Source organism: Channa argus, chromosome 10 (genome assembly GCF_033026475.1).
Source record: "Channa argus isolate prfri chromosome 10, Channa argus male v1.0, whole genome shotgun sequence".
Classification (NCBI taxonomy): domain Eukaryota; kingdom Metazoa; phylum Chordata; class Actinopteri; order Anabantiformes; family Channidae; genus Channa; species Channa argus.
The window spans coordinates 16,256,830-16,281,922 of NC_090206.1; the positions used below are offsets into that span (position 1 = coordinate 16,256,830).

At 37.5% G+C, this 25,093-nt stretch overlaps 2 protein-coding genes across 5 annotated transcripts; both read right to left on the minus strand.

Moving 5' to 3' along the window:
• Positions 1 to 3,099: 3,099 nt before the first annotated feature.
• vegfba (vascular endothelial growth factor Ba) lies at positions 3,100 to 18,205 on the minus strand. 3 transcript variants are annotated; one of them, XM_067517714.1, is made up of 8 exons: positions 17,073 to 18,197; positions 12,500 to 12,542; positions 12,219 to 12,415; positions 12,046 to 12,119; positions 11,896 to 11,931; positions 9,150 to 9,251; positions 6,887 to 7,177; positions 3,100 to 6,267 (listed from the first exon to the last, which is right to left on the minus strand). In XM_067517714.1, the coding sequence occupies exons 1-8, from the start codon at positions 17,148 to 17,150 to the stop codon at positions 6,246 to 6,248; spliced, it is 843 nt and encodes a 280-aa protein (XP_067373815.1). In that variant the 5' UTR covers positions 17,151 to 18,197; the 3' UTR covers positions 3,100 to 6,245. The 3 variants fall into 3 exon arrangements, with proteins under 3 accessions (XP_067373815.1, XP_067373812.1, XP_067373814.1); XM_067517711.1 differs by having other exon boundaries at positions 12,219 to 12,542; positions 17,073 to 18,201; XM_067517713.1 differs by lacking the exon at positions 11,896 to 11,931 and having other exon boundaries at positions 12,219 to 12,542; positions 17,073 to 18,205.
• A 1,920-nt stretch (positions 18,206 to 20,125) lies between these two features.
• Positions 20,126 to 24,800, minus strand: dnajc4 (DnaJ (Hsp40) homolog, subfamily C, member 4). 2 transcript variants are annotated; one of them, XM_067517697.1, is made up of 8 exons: positions 24,670 to 24,800; positions 24,161 to 24,220; positions 23,458 to 23,596; positions 23,259 to 23,349; positions 22,673 to 22,854; positions 22,034 to 22,207; positions 21,505 to 21,591; positions 20,126 to 21,399 (listed from the first exon to the last, which is right to left on the minus strand). In XM_067517697.1, the coding sequence occupies exons 3-8, from the start codon at positions 23,547 to 23,549 to the stop codon at positions 21,303 to 21,305; spliced, it is 723 nt and encodes a 240-aa protein (XP_067373798.1). In that variant the 5' UTR covers positions 23,550 to 23,596; positions 24,161 to 24,220; positions 24,670 to 24,800; the 3' UTR covers positions 20,126 to 21,302. The 2 variants fall into 2 exon arrangements, with proteins under 2 accessions (XP_067373798.1, XP_067373797.1); XM_067517696.1 differs by having other exon boundaries at positions 23,458 to 23,561; positions 24,670 to 24,799.
• Positions 24,801 to 25,093: the final 293 nt, after the last annotated feature.

Sequence of the window (25,093 nt, forward strand, 5' to 3'; positions counted from 1 at the left end):
ATGAGGGGGAAATGGCCAAAGTGCCACATGAAACTCTGAGCAAAGATAGTGTTGCCGTCTCTATATTGTTACTCAGAATGGTGATACGTTTTATGTGTTTATTACAAGCACAGAGCTTTAAGTAAAAGATTTTTGACTGAAGACATCTTCTGTAACACAATGTATGACTCACTCTGTCCTTTTCTCTTTCTCTCTCCCTCTGTCTCCCTAATCGTGCAGCTATATTTAGTACTGGCATAATGCCCTTTCAGGCAGGTTGGCAGCAGCATTTAGATCCTCTTCTATTCTCTCCTTTTGTTATTGTCTTCAGTCTTTGATCTGAGGGCTGCTCTGTGATGCTAAGACACAAATGTGAACACTGAACATGGCATTATCAGCAAATTTACTCCTCGTCATGGTTATCATTAACATTGTCAACATCAATATTGATGTCAGGGAGAGAAGAACTTGGTGTTAAGCAGTTCCTTTGTAGACAAGTATTTACATTTAAATTTAACAATTTAGCAGATGCTTTTACCCAAAGCGAAAAAAAGACATTAAAGTGCTAAGAGAAGTGTTACTGTTTCATGATTTAAATGAATAGGAAGTTGCGAAAAAATTCTGTTTTCAGCAGTTTTCGAACATTGGGAGTGAGGGTGCTGACCGTGCAGGGTTTGTTAGCATGTTCCACCATAGTGGGATGATTGAGCTCAGGAGTTTTGCTTGGTATCATTTGTGTGGAGATGGGACCTTCAGACACTGTTTGTTGGCAGAGCGCAGTGGGTGGAAGGGATTGTAGACCAGAATGAGGGAGTTTAGGTAAGCAGGAGCCGTTGAGTTGACAACTCTGTAGGAAAGAGTCAGAGTTTTGAACCTGGAGTGCAGAGAACCAAAGAGTGGTGTAACGTGTGACCTTTTTGGCTTATTAAACATGAGGTGTGCTGCTGTATTTTGGATCATCTGGAAGGTTTTAATTGTGCATGTCTGTAGCTAGGTCTGGTAAATCTAAGTAAATAAAAACAAGCCATATGCCACACAAAGTCAAAATACACTCACATTATTAGCCTATGCCCAGCACGGTGGGTGAGAGGTTAGCACTCTTGCCTCACAGCAAGAAAACCCCCAGATCTTTACCTGGGCCTTTCTGCGTGAAGTTTGCATGTTCTCCCTGTATTTGTGTAGGCTTTCCCCAGTTTCCCCTACTGCTAAAAATATGTGTTAGGGACCAGGTGGCAGCAGGCTCAGTCATAGCCACAGTCGGAATTTCGTTGCACACCTTGTATGTATAATGACAAATAAAGTTCTTTACCTTTAATATTTGAGCCAAGACCAGATTACAACTTTAACAATATCTAAACAATACAGGTGTGTGAACAGTTTGTAAAAAACAGCAATAAAAAAAATTTAACATGGGTATCGTGACTATCTAGCTATCTGAGGGTAAGGGGTAAGACAGCTAGATTGCTAAACTTATTTATCCATTTTATCCTGTTTTTATTTTATCCCTTTCAAGTACCTTAAATTCATGTTTTAATGCAATTAATTCACAATCAATAAAAAAAATAGCTTTTTGGTGCAAGTGGGCAAGAAATGCATAGAAGAAACAAAAACAAATTTTGTTTGTAGAAACTTCCCTTCACCTTTTTTATAATCCAAAAAAAGCTATTTTTTTATTTCTTGTAAGGTCTTTGACTATTTTCAATAATCTGCATGAAATTCCTCCTTAATTATTTTTTTCTTTATAAACTTTGGGAGTTCCAAATTCATGTTATACTTTCCAAAGTATAAATTAGAATAAATAATAATCAACACAAGTATCAGTGGATAACTGTACTGGATTGATTTTCACAACGCACAGTGTTGGGCTGCACACCTTTGTACTTGACAAACCTCTGATTCAGCAGTGCAGATGAGGAGTAGAGGGAACAATATTATGTCTCATAACACATACGTCACCACATGCACACACTTTTTTTCTGGACCTGACTCCCATGGCGGCACTGTAATCAGAAATGCCTGTTTACCCTTCATTACCGTCAAATGAGAGATTAAAACAAAAAGAAACATGATGGGTGGAGGAGCGGGAGCAGAGCTGAGGTCACCCAAAATTAAATTATAGGGACTGCACCATGAATAAACAGTGATAGGAAGAAAATGAGAGATTTATACAAAAAATAAGACATTTCCTTTAATAACATCTGTAACATCACGTTTTTATCCTGGTATCATTTTCAATATATTTGAAGATGCAGTATACACTTTTACGTGGACATTGAATAGATTTAATGGCATTTATGGACTAATACAGCAGAAAACTGCATTGGTTTTAACAAAGACATAATAGGGCACAAATGGTATAGCAGCAAAAAAAGAGTGTAGGTTTTTTCTTTGTACATCAGCTACATTATTACAACGTATTTGTAGAGAAGATGCATTGCAAAATACAGTTAAAATAAAGATACAAATACATTTCTAAACAATGCACTATGTTGTACACAAGGTCATGGCTGGATATTATAGATTATAAAATGTTATATAGCTTAGTAAGGAGTCTCTATAGGGTACTAAGACACTGAATGCTAGAACAGGGCTACCTTTACAGTACAATATAGACTGTGCAGATACAAAGCACACTGATGTTTTATACTGACACAAGATCAGGACATTTGAATAGGATATGTCCAAGCTGTATATCTTATAGTTGTAAAGTTAAAATGAGTGGAGGTGCCTGCAGATACTACTATGTCCTCATTAAAGTAGCTGTTTTTGCTTCAATTATTCCAAATTAATACTCTAAATTAACAAACCTTGGTTATCACCACTAACAACTAGAGCCCTAGTGGCCCCATTAAAGCATTAAAGTTATCTTAGTGCCACAACTTGTTTAGGTGGAATATCTACGATATGTTATGCATGTCTCTATGAGTGGAGCTTTTCAATCTGTGTCCATATGTTCCTTCAGTGCCCTCAACATAAGTTTTGTTTTGTTTTTGTGTTTTTTTTCCAATAGACTAATGTACATTTTGTGCATTGCATTCTCAAACATCAGTGCAATCTGACCAAAGGTTCAGGGACTAATTTATTTGCTTGGTCACAAATGCTGAATGAATGAAAATTAAGGCTGGATAATTGACTTTGTTTATTCAAATAATAAACACATGAAAACAAATGGCTGCGAGTGAGTAATAAAAACAAGTAAGAAATTTTCAGAAATACATTTGCTCACCTTATTGCAGGGAGTTAGACTAGATCCACACCATTGCCATGGCTGTCTGGCAAATCTGCAGCCACAACAGCCTGGAAATGTTGGCACACAGCTAGCCTGGCTGTTTGCCAAGGGAAAAAAAAAATCACTACCAGCATTTCTAAAGCTCGCTAATTAAAACACTGAATCTTTATTATAAACTAAAGTATGACAATTATAATTAGCTTTTTTTAGGTGATTATATGGCTAGGAGCAGTGCATTTACTGGGATTATATGCTATGACTCATCAAATAGTTCTTTATATAACCCTATCTAGAACCACAAATTGGAATTTTCTCATGCTGGCTTTTATACAGATTACATGAAAGAGACACTTAGCAACATTTGGTTTCAGCTTTGCTGCTACATAAATTTTTTAACCTTACAATTCAGCAATACGAGCACTTTTTCCGATCTGTTTTGAAGTCTTTATGCTAAGGTAAGCTAAGTGACTGCTGGCTAAAGCATTTAATTGTTGTACAGAAATAAGAGTGGTATCCATCTACCTCTCAGAAAGAAGCGATTAAATGTATTTCCAAAAATGTCACGCTATTCCTTTAAAGCTGAGACTGGTCACCATACATTTCAGGCTACAAAGGCTTTAGGTGTGCGGTCTATATACAGAGAACCCCTCCTCTTGTGAAAAATGCTTCCCTTCAGATCACAAAAACACACTCAGAAAGCTCCTAAAGGCTCCTCTAACCTGTGATAATCACTAAAGTTGCAACTTAGTTGCAACTCTGAGTCTCTGCCCTAGAGACTGTTCTTATTGCTAAATGTAAATTAAACATTATCGGTATCTTAAAAGAGGTCAGAAATAACACAGAGAAAGCCACAGAAATGCCCTAACAGTTGGTCATTAATTATAATGTAGAGGTAGTGATTTAACACGTTGATTGACAGTAATAACAAACAATTAATTTGTATGTGAAAAAAATAATCTTATCTGAAGAGAGTATAAATACTGAGCTTATCGCACAAAACATTGAAACAATGTTCTTTTGCTTCAGTGCTGACGCGTAATTCAGACTCTGGGCTGCACACTGTTTTCTGGGAGACTATTCTTCAATCACCAGGACTGCACAAATCCTAAAGTAGCAAATAGACATGAAAAGTGTCTAAGTTTCAAAGCTACTGTTTCTCATGGAGATGAGACGTCACTGGTAACATTTAGCACAGGACACAGACTCTGAATGGGTATCAAATTAGGTTTCAGCTCCCTGACCTGCTATTATGAATCCTCTTCACATCAGCAGAGCAGAGGCTTTACTTGTCATGCTGACTGACAAGCTGCTCAAGACCTTATCCTTTCTGAAATTGTCACAGTTTAAATCCCAGTTCCCCCCCGGAAGCCAAAAAGTCGTGAACTAACATAAAGTTAAACTGTGAGATTCAGTCCGGATATAAACAAGTTATGTTGCTAATGAATGAAACTCTTCCCATTCCGGCTTGAACATGCGACAACAAATGCCATCTTTCCTTTCACTGCACTGGTAATGGATGTTTGCTTGGTTTCTGTGTGCCTCTCGGATTGTTGAATTACACATTATAATGCATATAATCTCCCATCTCTGGCCTGTGTGAGCTGTCTGTTTAAATTCAATACATGTGGGTATTGATTTAGATGCTGAGTGTTCACATAGTTGGCCACCCAGTGTGAGTCTTTATGCAAACGGATTAAAGATGAACAAAAAAAGCCTAACAAAAACAAAGACACATTCTGCAATATAGAATATCTTTCAATCAACCGAACAAAATTATATTAGAATATAAAACAGAGGCATATAATACAATAATTAATGAAGACTTTGCAGTAAATTGCAAATATAAACAAGTGACATATAAGTCCACACTTGGTGTGGCATGAACAAAAGCTTATGGCTACCTGCAATTATTTCACATTGCATGTCTGTGTGTGTGTTAATATATCTCTGCATGTATGTGTGCTTGCAATAGCAAAGAGTGGGTGAGGTTGTGTCTGCAATTGCAGTGTTGTCTGTGTTCCTGGTATTAGAAGTGTGAATGTTTGTGTGTGAAGGAGTGGACAGCCGCCAGGCTTCATTATTGTCATTCTCCTCACTGCCTAAAAGAGAGGCAGAGAGGGATAATGCAACTGCTTTCAATCGAGCCGAGAAAAGATGGTTGACAAAGGGCCCAAATTAAACAAATGCCGGAAAGCGGCTTGGAGAGCCAGCCCGTGGTCATATACTTTGAATAAGAGAGAAGGGCTGCAGGGATAACCCGTCTGTGTCTTTCAGTGTGGAGACCACACAGATACACACATTGAGCATTCAGCTCAACTATAGGTCCACATACACTGGGGTGCCAGTTCATATGCATGTCCTGCATCCTTATACTACTTCTGCATGTGTCCACACTAGTAATGAGTTCTTCAAATCCTCTGCAGTTGGTCTTGACATATCACTGGAATTCATCTTCATCCTTGTCAGACACAAATCACACTTTCCACACAAGCATCCACGTCATACACCCACTTCTTTTCTGATGTTGTTGTATAGAATAATAATTTGTGTGTCCACTGCTCCTTGTATTTATAAGTTCAATCACAGGCAAAAAGAACTTATTTGAGTCCAACATTTAAACCACAGCAGGACAGGTTATGTTCAACTGTGTGAATATGTTCACCAAGAAGATTTTATTTAGTCATTCCATCGTCTCTCAATGTCTCTCACCATTCTGCTGCTTTCATCCCTATGTTCATGGGGCGTGTTTTGCGACTATATGTCTGTACATACATGTACAGGTAAACTGAAAGAAGCCACAGATGCAAGGTGAACGTAAGATGATGTGTGCACACATCTGCACACACGAAGATCTACAGTTTGTAATGCTGCATGTGCGGATTTAATATTATGCTTCTTCGATGTGCTTCCAGGAATATTTCCTTCACTTCGAGATACTGGATTTCTAAGCCTCTGTTTGCTCCATGGCAGTGATGCTGAGTGGGCAATGAATCAGCGAGGGTGGATGGAGAGAAGGAGATGAAAATGGATGGACACATCAAGTCCTCATGGCATCACACCTGAAATATAAATAAAGTATAGAGCATGCATAAAAGATTCTGCGTGAACTAGGCCAGTTTCTTTCATGGGAATGATTTCACACATTGGGCACAATATGAGTCTGGTGGCAGGCTGGCAAAAACACCTTTTCCAGCAAAACAACGTATTTTTTCTATCACATTTACCCACATTCGAGCATATATGCAAAGTAAATGGAATTCAGTTGCTGATGTGGAGTACAACACTAAACAACTAATTGCAACCTGATCTACCACACGAGTCACAGCAGCTCCCAGCAAAGATTTGTCATGGCATCAAATGTTGGAGCAAATCAGAAACTGGGGATGTTCAAGAATTCCTGCATAGGAAATTAATTTTACTATAGAGGACTAATTGAAAGATGCTCTGGAGCGATAATATGTGTTTTGCTAAATTTAAACTCACTGAAATATTTCCTAGATCACCAAATCTTAACTCTTGAATTATTAAATTTTTGGAGCTCTATTTTCAGAGTTTATCCCTGCCTTTTTCCCTTTCAGTGAAATCTGTTTTAGTTACATAACTACATATTCAAAACACTATATAAACTGAAATTCAAGCAACAGATTTTTATTTTTACGTGGCTGTGTTTGTATTGACCTGCAGCGATGAGGATTGAGCCTCCGGCCTTTCTTGCTGCAGCTTTCAGCTCTGATGGTGCAGTTGCACTGACATGACATTGCATCCAGGGCCCACTTCCTCCCTCTGCAGGGGCGGCAATGAGACCTCAGAGAGGGAAATGCAGAGGGAAATGGAAAGGGAGATGGAGAGGGAGATAGAGGGGGAGATAGAGAGGGAGGAGGAGAGAAGCTGGTGGGAGGAAGTGATGGAGGAGGAGGTGATGAGGGTTGAGGAGAAGATGTGGTAGGAAAAGTTGTGGGAGCTTTGGTCCTGGATAAAAGACAGGTGCAAGAACAGAGTGGTCATCTTGCAGTGTATCTTAGCAAGTTAGAATGCTCACATTTGCTAACTGGAACCAAAAACTAAAAAGCAAAGCTGAGGCTTTAATCAGTTTAGTATAAATTTGGTTGTAAAATTAAGTGTTGGATGAATTCAAATTATGGCATGATAGAGGAAGGGAGGAAATCAATGTCAACATCAAATTTATTGAAAGCTCATCCAATAGTTTTTAAGTCTAAAAACTTCAAACATCCACCTTAAAAGGTCAGTGGATAATCAAAGTCAGTAGGCTTTATCTTGAGGGGACCATAACATTTGAACATAATTCCATTAAACTCCATCCAAAGTTGTTGGAACAATTGGTCTGAAATAAAGTGGTCAGAGCCACAATTTGTTTTCAAAACCAATGTAAAAGATTTTGCTATTTTGCTGCTACAATGCCATTGGCAGGGCTAAAAATGAATTAATTGTTTGGCTGTAGCACACCCATCTGAATCTAACCCACATAAAGCAATGTGTGTGTGGGAGATGTGTGACTAATATGAAATAGTGTTTCCTTAGCTGCTGACAAACTTTCCGTTCTTTCCATCCATCTGTCTCTCCGTCCGTTACCATGGCATATGGCACTCAGCATCTCTTCTAGATGCTCTGTACTTTCTCTGAGTCTGAGAAAGTCTCCTTTGTCATTTGGTCCATTAACTGGAACTGGTTCTGCCTCAGTCTTCCCGAGAGGCTAGAAGCATTAATGAAGTCACTTAATGAGGCACAGAGGGGCCATCTTTGTTCAGATCCTGATGACCACGCCTAGTGCTGGCATGGACAGGGGAGGTACCATTGGGAGCAAATGACAAAGATTTCACCCTTGCCAGAGGCTGAATAAAGCCTGTTCTGAGTGATGGATGGGTGCCGAGGGTCACCACACCCAAGCTGAGCCACCTCTTGCCCCAAGGGGCCGGAAATGCCTGACAGCAAAATGATGAGAAAGAATATGAAGAAAGTTGTAAGGAAAATTAGCTTTAACTCTTATGATACATCTAGCTCTATCTTTCCCCTTTAAATTTACACTGTGCAACATTTTCAGACATATTTTAAGGAGAAATATGTTCCAACACTTGTCTTAATGTGGAGAGGTCCTGTCAAAGCATTCTGTGACACAGACTCACTGACAACACTGGCAGAGGTGCAGTTATCTGCTTCAAAAAGCGTTTTGAGTGAGGTTTGCTTTTCTGACCACTCAAAGATGGACATTAATTAGTAACTTTATTTACGTTCTCATTTATTGGAATTTGATAACAAATTACGTAAAAGACTATGCAGAGCATGTTGGAGTGCAATTAGTGAAGCAAAGCTGTATCAGAGCAAGGAGACAGATGACTCGGCAGAACAGAAAGGAAAGATTTTGGATTTCACATTAAAGCTAGCTTAAGTTGCACACTGTCTTTTCAAAATGTGTTGTAATTGTTCTTTTGTTTTTAACTGAGAATCCTAACAGCTTAAGTTAAAAATTATGTGTCATTCTACTGATGACATATAAAGTTAAATATTAATGAATAGGTACTGTGCTATTCTACAATGTGTTTACTGTTACAAATTCCTGTAAATGCATCATGTGTTGCAATATGTGTGTACTCAAATTACAATAGTATAATTCTGTGTACCTGACATTCTTTTGGGGACAAAAAGAACAACCCCATGATGTAAATAAACTAATTTTATGGGTAAAAACTTCAAGGTCATCTGAAGTGATGGAAAGTGAAGTGATTGTGTAAATGTGTATGAGACCTTGACTGCTGTGGCTTTGTAACAAACTGTCCTTCTGTAATTGTGTTGTCCAGATAATTAAAGTTTTTCTAATCTAAACTGTCTAATCTAAACTGTTTGACCAAAGTATTGGTCTCAGTTGGGGAAACACTTCTGACTAATAGCTATAGTTAAATTTTTTTGGACTGAATGTTCAACATACGCAGCTGCAGTGGCTCCACTTGTCTTCTGTCTGGACTTTCCCCGCTCCTTTTTCTTGTTTTTTCGGGTTGGCTTCAAATCGGGCCTGAGAATGTCAGACACACTAGATGTAGCAGACACAGAATAAAATTATGTCAGTTATGATTCACTAAATGTAAATTTTAATTATGAAACACAAAACACAGAACTAAAATGAGTCTACTAGGATTTACTGAGGAAATATAACAATAATATCCTTAAAAAAAAACATGTACTGCACGCCCCAGTTCTTTTTGGCTAAGATTTTACTTATTTTTGACACAATGTATTCTTACAATTGAAGTCGTGAGTTTTATCTAATTTGGACAGCTTTATCTGTAATTTATTCAAAAAAACTTTTCGCGCAAGAGTTAGATAAACTTGGCTTCTTTAAATGGGAAAATTCTCCTAATTGCATCTTAATGGGATATTGCACAGCAAAATCAGACGTATATGACAGTATGTAAATTAGCGACAAAAGTTAAGCCCTGACCAATAATAAAAAACAGCTTAGATGTTAAAGCACCAGAAATAATTACAGTTTTATAATAAGAAAAAACATATGTAAGTCTAATAGAAGCCAGTCTGCCAAATAATAATAATAGATTTTTACTTAAACTCAATTGTGGTCCTAAAATGTACTTTTACTTATAGTTACAATATGTGATATTTAAGGTAGGGATATGCTCCATAGAAAATATCTTTATGCAGTGAAGTACTGAAATACCCTCCTGTGACACAGACTCAGAAGCGCACAAGAAGCAGTGCAGCGATGTTCAGTTCTAAAGGTTTTTGAGTGAGGCTCGCCTCTCTGACCAGAGAAGATCAAATCCTGTGTGTCACATGCTGATACGACATTCTGAAAATTTTCACTTTTTAACTTTGTATTTGGAGGCCATGTGCATGTGGCCTGTAGTTTACTAGCTATGCCTCTTCAATTTGCTGATTCCAATCCTGTTTACCATGCCAGTGTCTACCCTTTATTGAGCACATTCTGTTTTACTTTGTTACATGCTGGTACCCACAGCATCTGCCTGCAGTTAACTTTTCTTTCTCTCTCTGTTTCAAACTGTTGTAAACTGTATTAAACTATATCAGATTATATGAACAATGTTTACCAGCATAGCCCTGACATTATTAATAACAGAGCCTGTTGCTGCTGTTGTTGTCGTTGGAGCACTAATTTGCTATTATGGATGCGTGACTGCTCCGTCAGTGAGAGAGCACATGGCAGGAGAGATAAAATCATCACTATGGTGACAACAGGATGCGGGCCATCCCAGGGGATGGGGGAAGAGAGTCACACAGATGCTAACTCCCCAAGGGGCACAAACACACAGACATGCCACAGAGAAACAAATATTCATATACCAATAAAATACTTTCATGCACATTTTTACTAACACATAGACTATGCACACATTCAAGAGTCCATGTAGAAATTCTGCAGAACCACACATCCATAAGCCATAACTGAAGCTGTTAAAACTATACACATAAATAAATTAGAATCCTTCATTTATGTCCACATCCTAACAGGAAGCAGGGGACATAACATTAAAGATACAATCATGTGGTTATCTGGTTGGACCTGCCAGTACGAGGCACACAAACAAACAACAGAGATCCAGCAGAAATGTTCCTTTCACAGTGTACAGCTGTCAGTTCCAGCTGACACTCAAAAACCTGCACAGCATGGCATCTACCTCCTGGACAGAGTGGTTTCTTTACCATTAGCGCATATATATATATATATATATATATATATATATATATATATATATATATATATATATATATATATTCAAAGTCAGAGGTTTTTGATTGTTAGTCTTTTGTGATGTTTTAGCCAACTGGGTCCAAATTCTACTTGTTTGATATACAGTAAGTAATGCATTACAAAGACAAATGTTGTCAAATCTATTATCTTTCGTCAGTATTATTTTTCAACATAGTAAGGAATCCATGTGACCCAGATCTCCGAGAAGCGTAACCATAATGTGCATGCTTTGATTCCACCTTTGCCACATTACATCTGCATGTTTCCTGTTATTCTCAGCTAGCTCTTAAAGACAAAAAAGGTTAAATTTTTGTTGTGGTTAATGCAGTTGCAACAACCTCTTTTTGAAACTTTGTTGATACTGTATTGAAGCCAATACACAGTTAGTACATGAAAAGCATTGAGTTAGCAGCCAAAGTGTAAGCAGTGTTCGACTACATTTTTAATGGACATTGGTTTTTTGCTGTTTCGATGCAGGACTCAAAAAAGGGCAAGCGAACTGATTCTTTACTAAATCATATTTAAACTTGCAAAGCAAGTGCTGACATTTTTTATGTATTGATGTGATCCTGATATTGTGAATTTGGTCATTTCTTAAATTTAAAATGTAAAAATTTACCATAGATGTTGGACCTCGGAAGCAAGGAAAATGAGCCAAAATGACAAATTGCCTTGGAACAAGTAAAGCATGCTGGAGCTGTTTAATAATGCCCTCTACCCTCAGTGTAACATCTCTTCATCCATTTATGGTTACTTGAGTTTTAACAGACAGAGCTGTTCTTGGCTGAAACACTTGAATATCTCCATCTCATTGATAGCATCATTATTAGTGCAGAGCATGAATATGGCTTGATAACATTAATAGAAACTTGACAAAAATATAACAGAAATATTAAGATCCAGAACAGAGGAGAGAAAGAAAAGAAGGAGGAGAGACCAAGACTGTTACCTTGTAGCAGGTGTTAATTGAAATTGTTCTTTTAATCTGCAAACAGATTAAACCATGTCAGTTTAAAGATGCATTAAGATCAATGAACAATTAGCACGATAACCTCTACCTACTGTACTGTATGTGCACAGACATTCAAAGTGATATTACCTGCACTCGCACTGGCTGTGCTCAACAAAGGGCAACTCGATGAGTTCGTGTTTCATGAAGGATGTCCTCATCAACTGTGAATATATCACAAAAAAAAAATCATCAAACATTCTCCCGCCATTTTACTTGTGGGTGTGGGCATATAATTTGTCTCTCTGTGTATGTCTGTATACTTCCATGGTGAGTGTGTATGTGAGCGTGGGCACACACTCCAGGGCCTCGTCAGCACAGCATCCACCACATCGCCTCACTGACACACAGGATGGGATAAAGAGGTGGTGGGTCTCTCCTGGTAACTCCCTCCAAACCTCCACGAGAGTGTCCCGAGGCTCACAGCCACTTCGTGAGTACACCTCCAACCACCGCCGTACTGGTGCACCAATAGACAAATAGTGTGTTTTGATTGTACTACTTCTGGAGGCAGAAGAAAATAAAGTAGAAACACAAAGGATACCTTCTCTGGATTTTGAGGAGTCTGCAGGCCGCCAATGAGCAAGCTGGAGGAAAAATACAAATAATAAAGTGGTAGAGTAGTCAAAAACAATGCTATTACTTTGGTAGTTCATCAGAGAAAAACAATAATTATAACTTAAAATATCCAGATACCATCAGCGTTTTAGAAGCTAATTAATGTAATTTAGGCTATCAATGTAAAAACAAAAATGTTTTCATGGTAAAAAACTAAACAAAATGTCTAGTATTCTGAATTTACTTAAGTTTATGTTTCGATAAATGTTTCAAATTTATTCACTAAAATCATCAAACATTTGGTAGAAAAGGCAAAGTTAAGGCTCGGTCAAGAAGGTGATCAGAAACCCAACACTGATGGACACCAGGCACTGCTCTTCACCTGTTTATTCCATTCCAAAAGTGAAACATGGTGGTGGCAGCATCATGCTCTGAGGATTTTCTCTGCAGAGACTGGTCAGAGTTGAAAGATAATTGAAGCCAAATACAGAGAGTCCTTTAAGAAACCTGTTCCAAACAGCATGAGACCTGAGACTGGGATGACTAAGTTAATCTTTCAGCATGACCATGATCCAAAGCATACAGCCAAAACAAGGCTAGAGTAGCTTTAGGACAAGTCTCTAACTGTCCTTCAACACCCCAACCAAAATCCAGACTTATCCCACAGAGCATATGTGGAGGCCTGAAGATGACTTAAAAGACACTTCCCATCTGACAGAAATTGAGAGGATCTGCTAGGATGATTGGCATCAGCATGTCCCTTCAGGGGCTGCCACGGCAGAACATGTCCCGCACATTTATTTGGTATGAATGTTTATGCTGGATGCAACAACTCTACCTACTACCCACAACCAGGTACTTGGCTGATGCAAAAACTGCTGCCAAAGTAATGTCTACTGAATAGACTTTTCTCATTATGTGTTCGAATTTTATTTTTATCTGAATGTACATACAATTAAATCACAATAAAGTGTGTAAAAATTGAAGAGGATTGAATACTTTCTGTTGTTTTTTCCCACTAAACCACTGATGATGGTAAAGGAAACTTGCGAGCTCTTGCCTGCAACCTCATATTTAACACTGTTGTAAAAGGCTGCTGGTGCACATCAAAAGATCAAAGCATTTCCTGCTAATACAACCAAAGTAGTTCACACCTGGCATCTGAATATGAAAGGCTCAATAGCGCAATGAAAGGAAGAAAAAAAGTGAATAATCTCAATCTGATATATGCAAATGAGTCATGCAAGAGATGGCTTGCATTACAATGACAACTAAATTAAACATGTACAATTCTGGGCTATTTTTTGACATGTTTACAACATAGATGGGCTTCAGTAAATGTAACTGAAAATTTCTATGGTCACAATCAAATTCCAGCCATATTTTGTTACTTGCTACATTTACCAATCTCTTTGACATGATTATAGCATTTGAATCACTTACTATTGCTCTGCAGTAGTAAATAGTAAGACTCTGTTTCACTAGATTTCTCAGTAATGACCTGCTACAGCAGGAGTCCATGACTGAGACAAATATTACTATTTTACTATTTTAAAAGGAAAAAACATACTGCATTTTATTTGGTACATGTTTCTTTCATCAGTAATCAATCCCCCAAATATTTTGTTTATCTATTTTAGTTGTTTTCATAAGATAACAACCTGTTTATTTATTTACCCTTTACTAAAGTCATTACCCTTTAATACAAGTCATTTTAAATATCAATTTCCTTAAAAAACAATTTAGACCAAAATGTATACAATATCACGTAATTAATATTTTAACAATATGATTGAATGAATGAATGAATTAAACAGATTTATCCCCTCATCTTACAATGCCCCAGAGTTATCTAGTGACCCTTTAGAGGACATGACCCCTAGGTTGGGAACCACTGGAATAATAAGTCAGCCACTGAGGCCATTTTATTTTACCTTTACATTTAATAATATGAATTTTCTGTTCTTTTTGGATTTTAAAAGACAGACTTTGACTTACAATAGAGTATTTTAGTAAAAGTTCAGGCAACTTTACTTTAGTGAAAGTACTGAAACGCACAAAACAAAGAGTAACTTTCCCTCTGTTTTATTCTCCCTAACACAAACTGCTGTTAATTTGTCTGTATTTGTGTGTGTGAAGACCAAGGCCACTTGTAAGGGAATGTAGACTTTGTCCACTTGCCCCCCCTTTTAACTGCTCCACCCCCTCATAACCCCCCCCCCCAACAAACACACACAAAAACACACACACACACAAACACACACACACTACACTGGTTTAACTCTGATTCTGTGGCTAGGACAGGGGCCATTTTGTGGTAGGATGTAAACTGAAGTACATAAGTGTATCTTTTCTGTATCAGATTCTTGAGAAAAGCTGCGATTACATTTCTGAATGCCAGCCCAGTGCCATCTGCACTGGCATTGCTGTCTGTCTACTGTCCTAACATGTCAAACTGCCAGCTACTACCAGAGCACACTGTAAAAATTGGCCAAGCGTGTGTGTATGTAAGAGAAACCCTGCCTTACAGCTACACATCATTTCTCTACCAAACTTAACTTCATCACTACAGGATGACAAGAAGGGCCCTTATTTAAATTAGCTGTCAAAGAAGCAGAATGAATGAAAGCACAGGGTTTTTGGTATGAGACAACAGCTGTGAACAAGTGAAGAGAGTTTTCTGTGTGCCATGTAGTGACTAGGACGATGAATCACATGCAGAATACAGCAGCACAAAGTCAGGGCTAGATCCTACATCACCTCAGAGCACTGCTTGTTCCTGATAGAAGTCTCCAGACATAAATAAAAAAACATAGCACATGCAGGTCTCTCCATATATGTGTGCCAGCAGCATTATTGGTACTGCTTTGTAAAAATCCACCCTTTAAAGTGCATTTACAATTGGTATCTAATACCTTTATCGCTGAAATAATGATTAATCTATTAGAAAGTTAACTCCTCCGAAGTGTGAGAATCTACTTATTTTGTTTGTTTATTCTATATCAGTGCAAACTGAATATCTTTGGGTTTAAGGTTGTTTGTCAGCCATAACACGCAATCTTAAGACTGCTTAAAGAGTCTGCCATTTTTAATATGCTTTTCTGCGCTGTTTTGTGGTATTGTTTTTTTTTTTTTTGGTCTATTATTAATAAATGCAGAAATGAAACAATAACAATAATAATAATTAGTTGCAGCTCTGAAAACCATTGTCTATATTGAATAAATAGTCGATTAAAGCTGTATCATCAAGTCATCCATAAAAAAACCTTGTTTTGCCAAGTTGTAGAAAGTATTTCACCAGCACACTGGCAACATTTGTTTTTTGTTTTTATGTAAGTAGGTCTTTGATTATTCAGCAATTCCCCTAACATTGACTGGTTTGACATTAGGTTAGTTAGATGTATGGACGCCACCATAAATATGCAGCTTCAGCCAGAAGTCAGTGATTTAGCATAACTGGAAACGGGTAAACCGTTAGCCTGCGCTCTGTCCAAAAATGAAGAATTTGTCAACCACCCAGCTCAAAAGTACACTAATTTATACTTTACGTTTAAGGCATTTTAAGGGGCTATGTGCCTGACAATTTCTTTGTTGAGAAAAAAAGTTATGCTAACCAACTGATGGTAATTTTCTGGTCAGAAATGAGAGTGGTAGCAGTCTTCTCATTAATCAGAATGAAAGAAGCAAAATGATTTATTTTATTAAGATGTTTAACCGAACAACAACTAACCAACCTCAAAACAGTTCATTTAAGTTTTATTTCTAATGGACCAAAAAGCTACCTACAAAAAAAGATTTAACTTGTTAGCTCACAAAGTCATAAAGTACATAAATAAAGAATTTTTCAAAATGCTAAAATATACAGTTTTCTTTAATTAACATTGCTAACAGACAGTTTTCTAGTTCAAATATCTTGTGACTCAAGAAAATGGACAAAGTTAAACAGTCGAGTTAACTAGCCAGCTAAAAACTGTTAGCTCCCTAGTTAACCAGAGTAAACTCCTGAACTGAATAAGTATACTTTCAACTTACTTCCTTTAATATTACTCTGGTATTTCCACTACCTATTATCAAATAACTTTCTGATTCAAATTCTAGCAGCTCTATTTTTTTAAGCTTAGTGGTTAAACGATCCATTTACACGCTTTCAAAGAACTAACTAAAGGACAAAACAAACTACCTGCTGGTGGATGATTTTCTATAACCTGGCAACCCAAACAAACTGCCTTAGTAAATTATTTATTACTTAAACTATTTCTAAGTGTTGTCTTATAACAATGTTGGACTAAATTATAATCACCACAATGTCGCTATTAAGTAAATACTGAGCACAACATTTAAACCCAAACAGATATACAGATGTATATTTTCTTGTTGCATGACCTGAAGTGACAGGTGTCATTGACCTGTAGGATGAGTGACATAAAAACAAACTAATACAAAAATCAATGTTCATTAAAGCTCATCAGTGTAAACTGTGAATGAGCCACACCGGCTGTGTCTGGCGGCAGGTGGACCACTTGAGACAGTGTTTTGAGGTCAAATCTATACATTCATACCTTGGCATGTGACGTCGGTATTCTGGTGAGCAGCAGGAATTGAAACATTCCTAGAATAACTTGAAGCATAATCCCCATTGTGCAGAAATCCAATGGTCACACAACAAATATTTTTTGGATAAAACCAAAAAGAATTTGAATAAGAACGTGGCTTGTCCTGCCTGTCTCTTTCCTCGAAGACGCAGAAATCCCGCTCTCACTCTCCAGTCTCCCTCCGTTGAAAGGACTCCCAGGGTGGCATCGTCAGTGTTAGAATAACAGCCAAATTTTCTATCATTTTAACTCTAAATAACTGTTATATTATACCAATAGTATACCAGTTATACCATAAAACCAGCATTCGACACAGACTCTAGTTGGTTATATTTTTTGAAGTAGTGAGAAATACTGGAGTATAATAACAAAGCATATAGACCGGAATATATACCTGTCCTAAGTCACGGTTTCATTTAAAGCCGTGATATTTTTATGACTGTGGTATAAACTTTGAGGGATTAATTTAATGACTACAATTATGTAGTAGTAGTATCGTCGATGTGTTGGTCCTAATCCCAAAAACAGGTTTGGGGGTCCGGGTGGCGTGACTGGAGGATCATCCAGACGCTCGCTGACCCATGGTGCGATGATAAAATCCTGGGTGGCTGGTAAAAATATATCATCCAGCTATAGGACGTTTATCCGTTAAAGATCCGACGCTCTGGACCAACGTGCAGAGGGACAATGCCGCATATTCCTGTCCCTGGCTCGGTCACAGATTCTCCACACTGTCGCTCGCACTGAAAATGTGACGTGTCCTCTCCAGGCGCATCTGCCCGTCTTTTATCCTCATAAATAAACCTACAATATCCTTCTTCGCCTAAACGACAGCGCAGCTACAGCACAGCCGACAGAGCAGCAGGATAGTCTGCGCAGACAAGCAGACAGACAGACAGACAGAGAGGTCTGCACAGATAGGAGTCTTCATTTGTTGTTGTGATCGGTTTCCTCATTTCCTTTGCCCTTGAGACGCACGCTGGTAACCATTGCACTGCCAACTTTTTCCATACAGGACAGGCGCACTGAATACAGGTGCTGCGTCTTTTCTGGCCAAAGTGGGGGTCAGAGAGGTGGACTCCACGGACATCTGACAAGTGGGGGAGAGGGCTGTAGTTGTCACTGAGGACACTGAGGTCATATCCCCCGTAGCCTGTTATTTTTATGGAGCGGCAGGGGGTAGGGGTTACTGGGTTGAACACTTTATTCAAAAACATGCTGGGGATTAAAAAATGAATATAGAGCTGAAAGAAGTGAAAATGTGGAAGCTATGACTATGACTAGGACTCTTCCATACTTTCTGACATTTTATAAACTAGTTGTTTAATTGTATCAGGAAATGGATTGAGCATGAAATTATATTGTCCCCAATTATGCATCTATTTAAAGATTCCGCTCCTTTTCAGACAAAACAGTAAAAGACTCCTGTATTTTGTTCCCTGTCATGGACCGGAGACCAGTACACTGATTCTGTATCCTTACCTCTCAGATAGGTCTACAATGTCCTCATTGTAGACCTCCTGATTATTCATACGTGTGCCTTTTCTACTGTGACACATCAACAGGTTTCGTGGGGTAAAGGTCTATAATGCCTATTAGTATCAAAAGTTGAAAATTTACTTGAAAATTACATTTATTTAAAAAAAAAAGAGTAAAACACTTTGATATTAATTGCATTATTCTCTAATTGCAGTAAGGTGATTAAGTCAGAGGGCTTTTGTTACAAATCCATGAGTTATCTTTTTACATCATGCGACTCCGAAGGAATGCATGTCAGACACAGAGGATTTTTTCATTTGACACACTTTCTTCTGCAGCCCATTAAACTAAAAATAAAACCATTAAATTTGTGTTCACTGTCAGTTTTTATGTGCAGTAAGTGGAGTAGCAGCCTTGTCTTTCATCTCTCTGTGTGGAGGCATGCTGACATCAGAATCTCAGTCATGGTGTGTTTGGACATGACAGGGCACTCAACAGAGGTGAGGGTGTCTGTGCATTATGAAGGACTACTGTCAGGTAAAAAAGTCTGCATCAACCTTACAATGAAATAGCAAAAAGAGAAAAACAAAGACTTATTTATAGCCAGTACAAATTTTTATCGGAACAAAAGTTGTTTAGTGTATAAATAAAGTTAAAATACTGAAAATTATATCAATGCAAAGGTTTGCATCCCCCTTGATAAACCATCTAACTAATAAACAAATTTTGAAAATCAGGTGTTTGACATTTAAAAAAAAAAAGACTGGCAACACTTAATACTTGATGAGTGGCACTTTAATTTTCACATACCCTCATAAAGCTGGAGAGTGATATAAAAATATTTCAAAGCACTGACATACCACCAAATGTGGTGACCATAATCCAGAAATGGAAGAACAGAAATAGAGAAAAAAACAATAGAGGCACAAGGAAACTTGCATGAGAGCTTTGTACGAATCCAAAACAAACAGCAGGGGACCTGACAACATTCTTACAGCCAAGTGGAATAGAAAATCTCCACAATCACAATCAAGCATAGTCTGCATATGTGTGGGGTGTTTGAGGGAAAAACCTGTAGGAGGCCATTGCTTACTTCTAGACATGTGGCAGCATACTTGGAGTACAAGCCACCACTATTCGGGGGGGGGGTATGTCTGCATCAGGGACTGCATATCTGCATAAAGTGGAAGGACAAATAAATGCAGTCCAAGACCTCAAAATAAAGAGGCAGTGGAACCCTCTACAAGACAATGATCCAAAGCAGAAAGTCATCCCAGGAATGATTTATCAAGATAAAGGCAAATGTTTTACCATGACCTTCCCAGTCTCAAGACCTAAATATTTAAAACATGGATATATTTGAAAAAAGGAACTTAATTCCTGAGATACTTTAAAATAAAACATAGAAATTCTGAAGCAGGGAAGACAAATTATTATCTATTTAAATTAATACTGACACTTGTGTGTTGTTGCTCATTATAAGACCGTCTATAGCTGGATGTAAATTAGGGGAAATGATTTTACCGCAGAAGTGACTAAAATGATATTGCAGCTTTTAATTTGTAGTTTCAGGTGTGAAATAGGAAAAATATAATCATAGAATTACATAGTTTTTGAAATATAGTACAGTGTCTGCAAACTGTATCACAAAACCCATACATGGAATAGTTATGAAACAAGCAGAAGTAATGATTAATCAGAAAAGGTTCATCTTTTACATCCCTTCAGGAAGACAGATAAGGCAGAAACAGAAATAATAATCTTGAATATCTGCATAAAAACTGAAAGGCAAAAAGTTTATATGTAAATCTTGGCTCTGAGGATAACAATTGTGAACTGTGTACGTTCACCCATAATTGTGAAATATTTTTGTTTTTGCTGATTTAATGGTCTCAATATTATTACAGTTTAACAATAAATAACTTAAATGTATTTTAGTGATCTTGACAATTTTTAGCTTCCAGCTCAAACAGAATAATTATTATTATAATTTGGCTGGAAATACTGTGTTGTGCATCTATCTCTATTCTACCAGAGTCTACAGAGGAAACAATAAGTAAAAGGAGAACTTGTGTTCCTACATTCAAAAACTGGAAATTATACAGCCAGTAACATGTCAAGCTTCTACCAAATAACCAAGAAAAAGATTAATGGACAAAATATGGCATGTGTTAAACAGAGGGTCACAAAACCCAGGTGAACATTATCTTGTGTAAATATAATAAATATGTTTCCTGAAGCACCAAGAAACCTATTTGGCATCACATCTCATTCAGACCTGATCCAACATATCAACTGCCATTAACTCTCTGTTGTTTGTTAAACCCACATGCTGTTTACCTCTAACATAAAAATAAGGCAGAGAACAAGACACATCATGAGTAAATGTTCCTGTGAGTTACTCAGAGGCAGTTTGACAGCTTCACTGTGGCTCTTTTGGATGAGTAGTAGAAAAGGTCTAAGAACATCTGTCTGACTGTCCAGTCAATGCAAAAATGCTACTAGCTATAAAAGGTTGTCTTAAAACACCATTCCAAGGTAATGTCCAACTTAGCTTTTTCAAATAAACACCTTTGTGGCCGAATGAGTTTGTTCCACATTGCGCCCACATCCTTGTGTCTTCAGCTCCTCAGCATCACATCTGAGGATATATTTAAATACATTAGAAGAAACTATAAAATCCTGGCTGTTCCATTATCAGAGGACAGCTGGAGACTTCTACTTGTCCTTTTCACTGTTGCGGCTTTTGTATTTCTCCAGGAACTCAGCATGTTTCTGCCGGAGGATTTCTGTCTGTTTCTTAAAACCATTGACTCTGAAAAAAGCACAGACAATGCTGTAAGAGTCAACTTCCTGTCGAATTAAACACTTTTACAGTAATCAACCCAATGAGCAATCAAAAAGAAGTGTTTGCATTCACCTGGCCCTCTCTTTGGATTCATTATAAATGTCTGTGATCACTCTGTCTTTCTTGTCCATAAAGTTATTGTGAACTTCTTCAAGTTTCCTAAAGGTCAGAGAAACACTTGAGTTATGAAAAAATAACTTTGATTTATCTAACAAGTCTTTGCTCAGCAGGCACACTGTGTGCTAAAATGTATATAGGAATATGTTCAGTTGTTACAGCAGCTCTTAGATTTTAGAGTTATGAATCTCCACTAAGTTACACTGAATAATTTGTGAGAACAGATACAAGGACACCAGCCATGACAATGTGCTGAGACACAATGCACAAAGACATAAACACACTTTCATCTGGATGTGAATGTGCAGCAACAAAGAGTGCAACTGAAAGGAAGACAAAAGATGATAAGCAGTTGGAAGATGGTAAAGGATGAGATAAACTATGAACCCAGACAAATATCAAGAACAACTTTAACGTAACACAAATTCAACCAACCCTTTGATTTTACAACACTGATCTTTGATATGCTACAAAGAGTTTTTACCTGAAGAACACCATGTGGGCGCCGATGCTGAGCACAATAGCGATTATGCAGTAGCCCACCAGGCGGAAGTCCCTCCTCCGCCTGGTCTGCCACTCCTCTGCTGTTGTCTGCTGTGCATGAGACCAACGAAACTGATCCCAGTAACGAATGTTGTTTTGTGCGTATGTACTTGTGCTAAAGTAGGTAACAAAGGACAATAATTGGTGACAAAAAATTATAAGACAAATTTTAAACTGCACAGCAATGGGATGCAGGCCTTTTCTTATATTCTACCTGGCTTTTTAAAAACAAGACGGTATCTTATATGGCTTACCCTAATGTATAATAAATATTAACAAAAAATGCACATTCCACAACTGAGTGGTTCATAAGGTTCACTGACTAATGAACCTATGCAATACTTTCATCAAGGAGACTGTATGAATTTTTGACCAGTACGCAGATGTAACCAGAAGTTACATCTGCGTAGTCTTTACAAGAATATCTGACATTGTGTTACAGCAAGCAATGACAAGCAGCATGCCCATACTCATAACATTAATTATATGTCTACCTCTCGATTTATTGGTGTAGAAAAAGTTCACAGATTTCCTTTCAAACTGACAGTGTTAGAGCTTGTGACCGTGTATGGGTAATCACCTGGGTCTGTGGCTTGTGTGACTGGAGGTGGATCTGAAGCCCTGGCCTCCACTGTATGGGTGTCTGATTTTAAAATCATACTCCTTCCTGCTCAGCTCTTTGCTCAGCACACGATACGCTTCATTTAACTCAACAAACTGACTGTGCAGTGCTGGGTTTGATGGATCACTGTCTGGGTGCAGCTGTAGTTACATAAAGGATGAGGTCAGTTACAGTAGAAGTCCATTCATAATAAAGTATACAAACCAAATCAACCAAGAGATAATCTGTTGCAGGCAAGGGTTTATCTGAATGTACATACTTTCTCTATTAAACAAATTCATGCATGTGCATGGTTTGCACTCATAGCCATGATTTTTGTCTAATATGACTGGTTTTACCCTTTAATGATACAAAAAAATAATAATAATAAAAAAAATCAAAATCAAAATTACATGGTTAATATAATCAAGATACAAATCCCTCCTTATTTGAATTGAAGCCACAGATAAAATAAACAGGCAGGAAGCCTAATATGGGAAAAGTTAACAAGCCTTTAAAAAGACTGCCCTCCTGTGGTCAGTTTTCAATCAGAAAAAGATTCTACCTTCTTAGATTTGTCAAAAAATGCATTTTTAATTTCTTCCAAGCTGGCATCAGTTTTGACTCCGAGGAGATCATAGTAATTCACAGCTTTTCTGTGGGAAGAAAGAATATAACTCAAAACCAAATATACATACACAACATCATAACAAAGTTGTTTTTAGTAAATTTGATTACATTCAATTTGCATATTTAAAAGCTACCTGTGTGTATAGTTCTGGGAAAGAAGCCGCAGCCCACTCTTGCAGCCCCACAGACAACTCTGACATAATCGCAGCTGAGCCTCCAACTGCATGATTGCAAATATCTGTGGTTCATACAGAGGCCAAATTACTAGCACTGCTATGAAGACAGATCAGTGCAGGCAACACATGAATACAACCAAACAGCGAAACATTTTAATCATGTTTACATTGTACTTTAAGTATATAAATCTTTTGAATCTTCTACGTCAGTTGGAGGCAATAAATCTGGTGATGACTTTAAAGCTTAAATTTATGTTGTTCCTGAAGGCAAAGCCAGTACTGAATGCAGAGTGATAAAAAAGCTGACAATCTTCACATTTCCTAGACTTCTCAGTTACCATCAACCAAAAATATTGTTTTGAAAATCTGAGATGTGCAAATGTTCTCGCATTTATTATTTCTACTATAATTACTTTAAACCTTGACTTAAACTGTCATTCAAATATCAAACATTTTTCTCTGACCACGTGATTATTTGACGATTTGATTTCAAATATAATTTGACTATGCTTGTGCCCGTACTAAATACCCTGTTGCATAGATCATAGAACCATCATGATCTTGTATACTGTAACTAGGTTACCCATTTCACTGATAATATTTGAGTTTAACATTAAAAAAGATAAAAGGAAAGGTGTTTGTTAGAAATAGTTTTCTTTACCCTTTAGTGTGTTTCCACTGAAAATGGTGGAGTCCGCTCATCTATGGGCAGGTGACATAACTGAGGACAATGCAGCAAAAACAAGGTGAATGAAACAATTTCACCCACAAATAATTATCCCAGAATTATTTATAGATCTACTAAAGCAAAAGCATAACTATCCCTTCACTTCGACTTAGCAGTATGTGTTGACCCTGTGCAGCGCCAATACTTTTTATTTACTTTGTATTAACGACAAAGTTAGCGTTACTTTTAGCAGCTATGCTACTCGCTACTGAGTAGCTGCTGGATTTGAGCACGAATCATTATATAAACTGTGAAGTTACAAGAAGCCGGTTCTGGTGGGTCACTTCATTAGCTAATGCTAATGCTACCGCTAGCCGGGCTTGACTTTGAGAGCCTGGCAGCCATTCAGCCTGACAGCGATAATCCGTCAAAGATGGAAATAAAACCGTATTTGACGTTGTCAAGAAAACTATCACGTAAGTAAATAAAATAAGGTGACATACCAGCTCTTCTCTCTTAACAATAATGTTTGTACAACTAGCCGCTTTAAGCGGCCGTTGCGTAAACTCATCTATGGCGTCAATTTGGCTGAGGTTACATCGGAAATCGAAGAATTTGCCATCAGAATAAAAGCGCACGTTTTGTCTTTTATTTTGAATTACAGTTTATTCAGTTTAGAGCCCTTGCCTTAATTGGTAATAGTCGGACATTTGCAAAAAATAGAATATTCACCAGAGCAGACAACAGTTTATATTATTTTAAATAATAATCATTCAAATTCAAATCTAAAAAACAAATTTTATTTCATCAAATGTTAATGCAGAATGACGTTTGCCCCATAAATGAAAAATAAACAAAATAACCTGCACAATGTAAACACTAATCTGGGCTTGTGGGACAGTCTAGACCCCCTGCTGATAGTTAAAC

Excerpts from the sequence above, each read along its gene's own strand:
- dnajc4 (XM_067517697.1), bottom strand. The coding sequence starts at position 23,549 with ATGCAGTTGGAGGCTCAGCTGCGATTATGTCAGAGTTGTCTGTGGGGC. Across the intron at positions 22,855-23,258 it reads TTTTTGACAAATCTAAGAAG|CTGCACCCAGACAGTGATCC; the intron begins GTAGAATCTTTT and ends ATGTAACTACAG. Across the intron at positions 21,400-21,504 it reads GAATCCAAAGAGAGGGCCAG|AGTCAATGGTTTTAAGAAAC; the intron begins GTGAATGCAAAC and ends TGCTTTTTTCAG.
- vegfba (XM_067517711.1), bottom strand. The coding sequence starts at position 17,150 with ATGGGGATTATGCTTCAAGTTATTCTAGGAATGTTTCAATTCCTGCTG. Across the intron at positions 12,543-17,072 it reads TACCGACGTCACATGCCAAG|CTTGCTCATTGGCGGCCTGC; the intron begins GTATGAATGTAT and ends TTTTTCCTCCAG. Across the intron at positions 6,268-6,886 it reads CTCAATCCTCATCGCTGCAG|GTGTGATGCCATGAGGACTT; the intron begins GTCAATACAAAC and ends TTTATATTTCAG.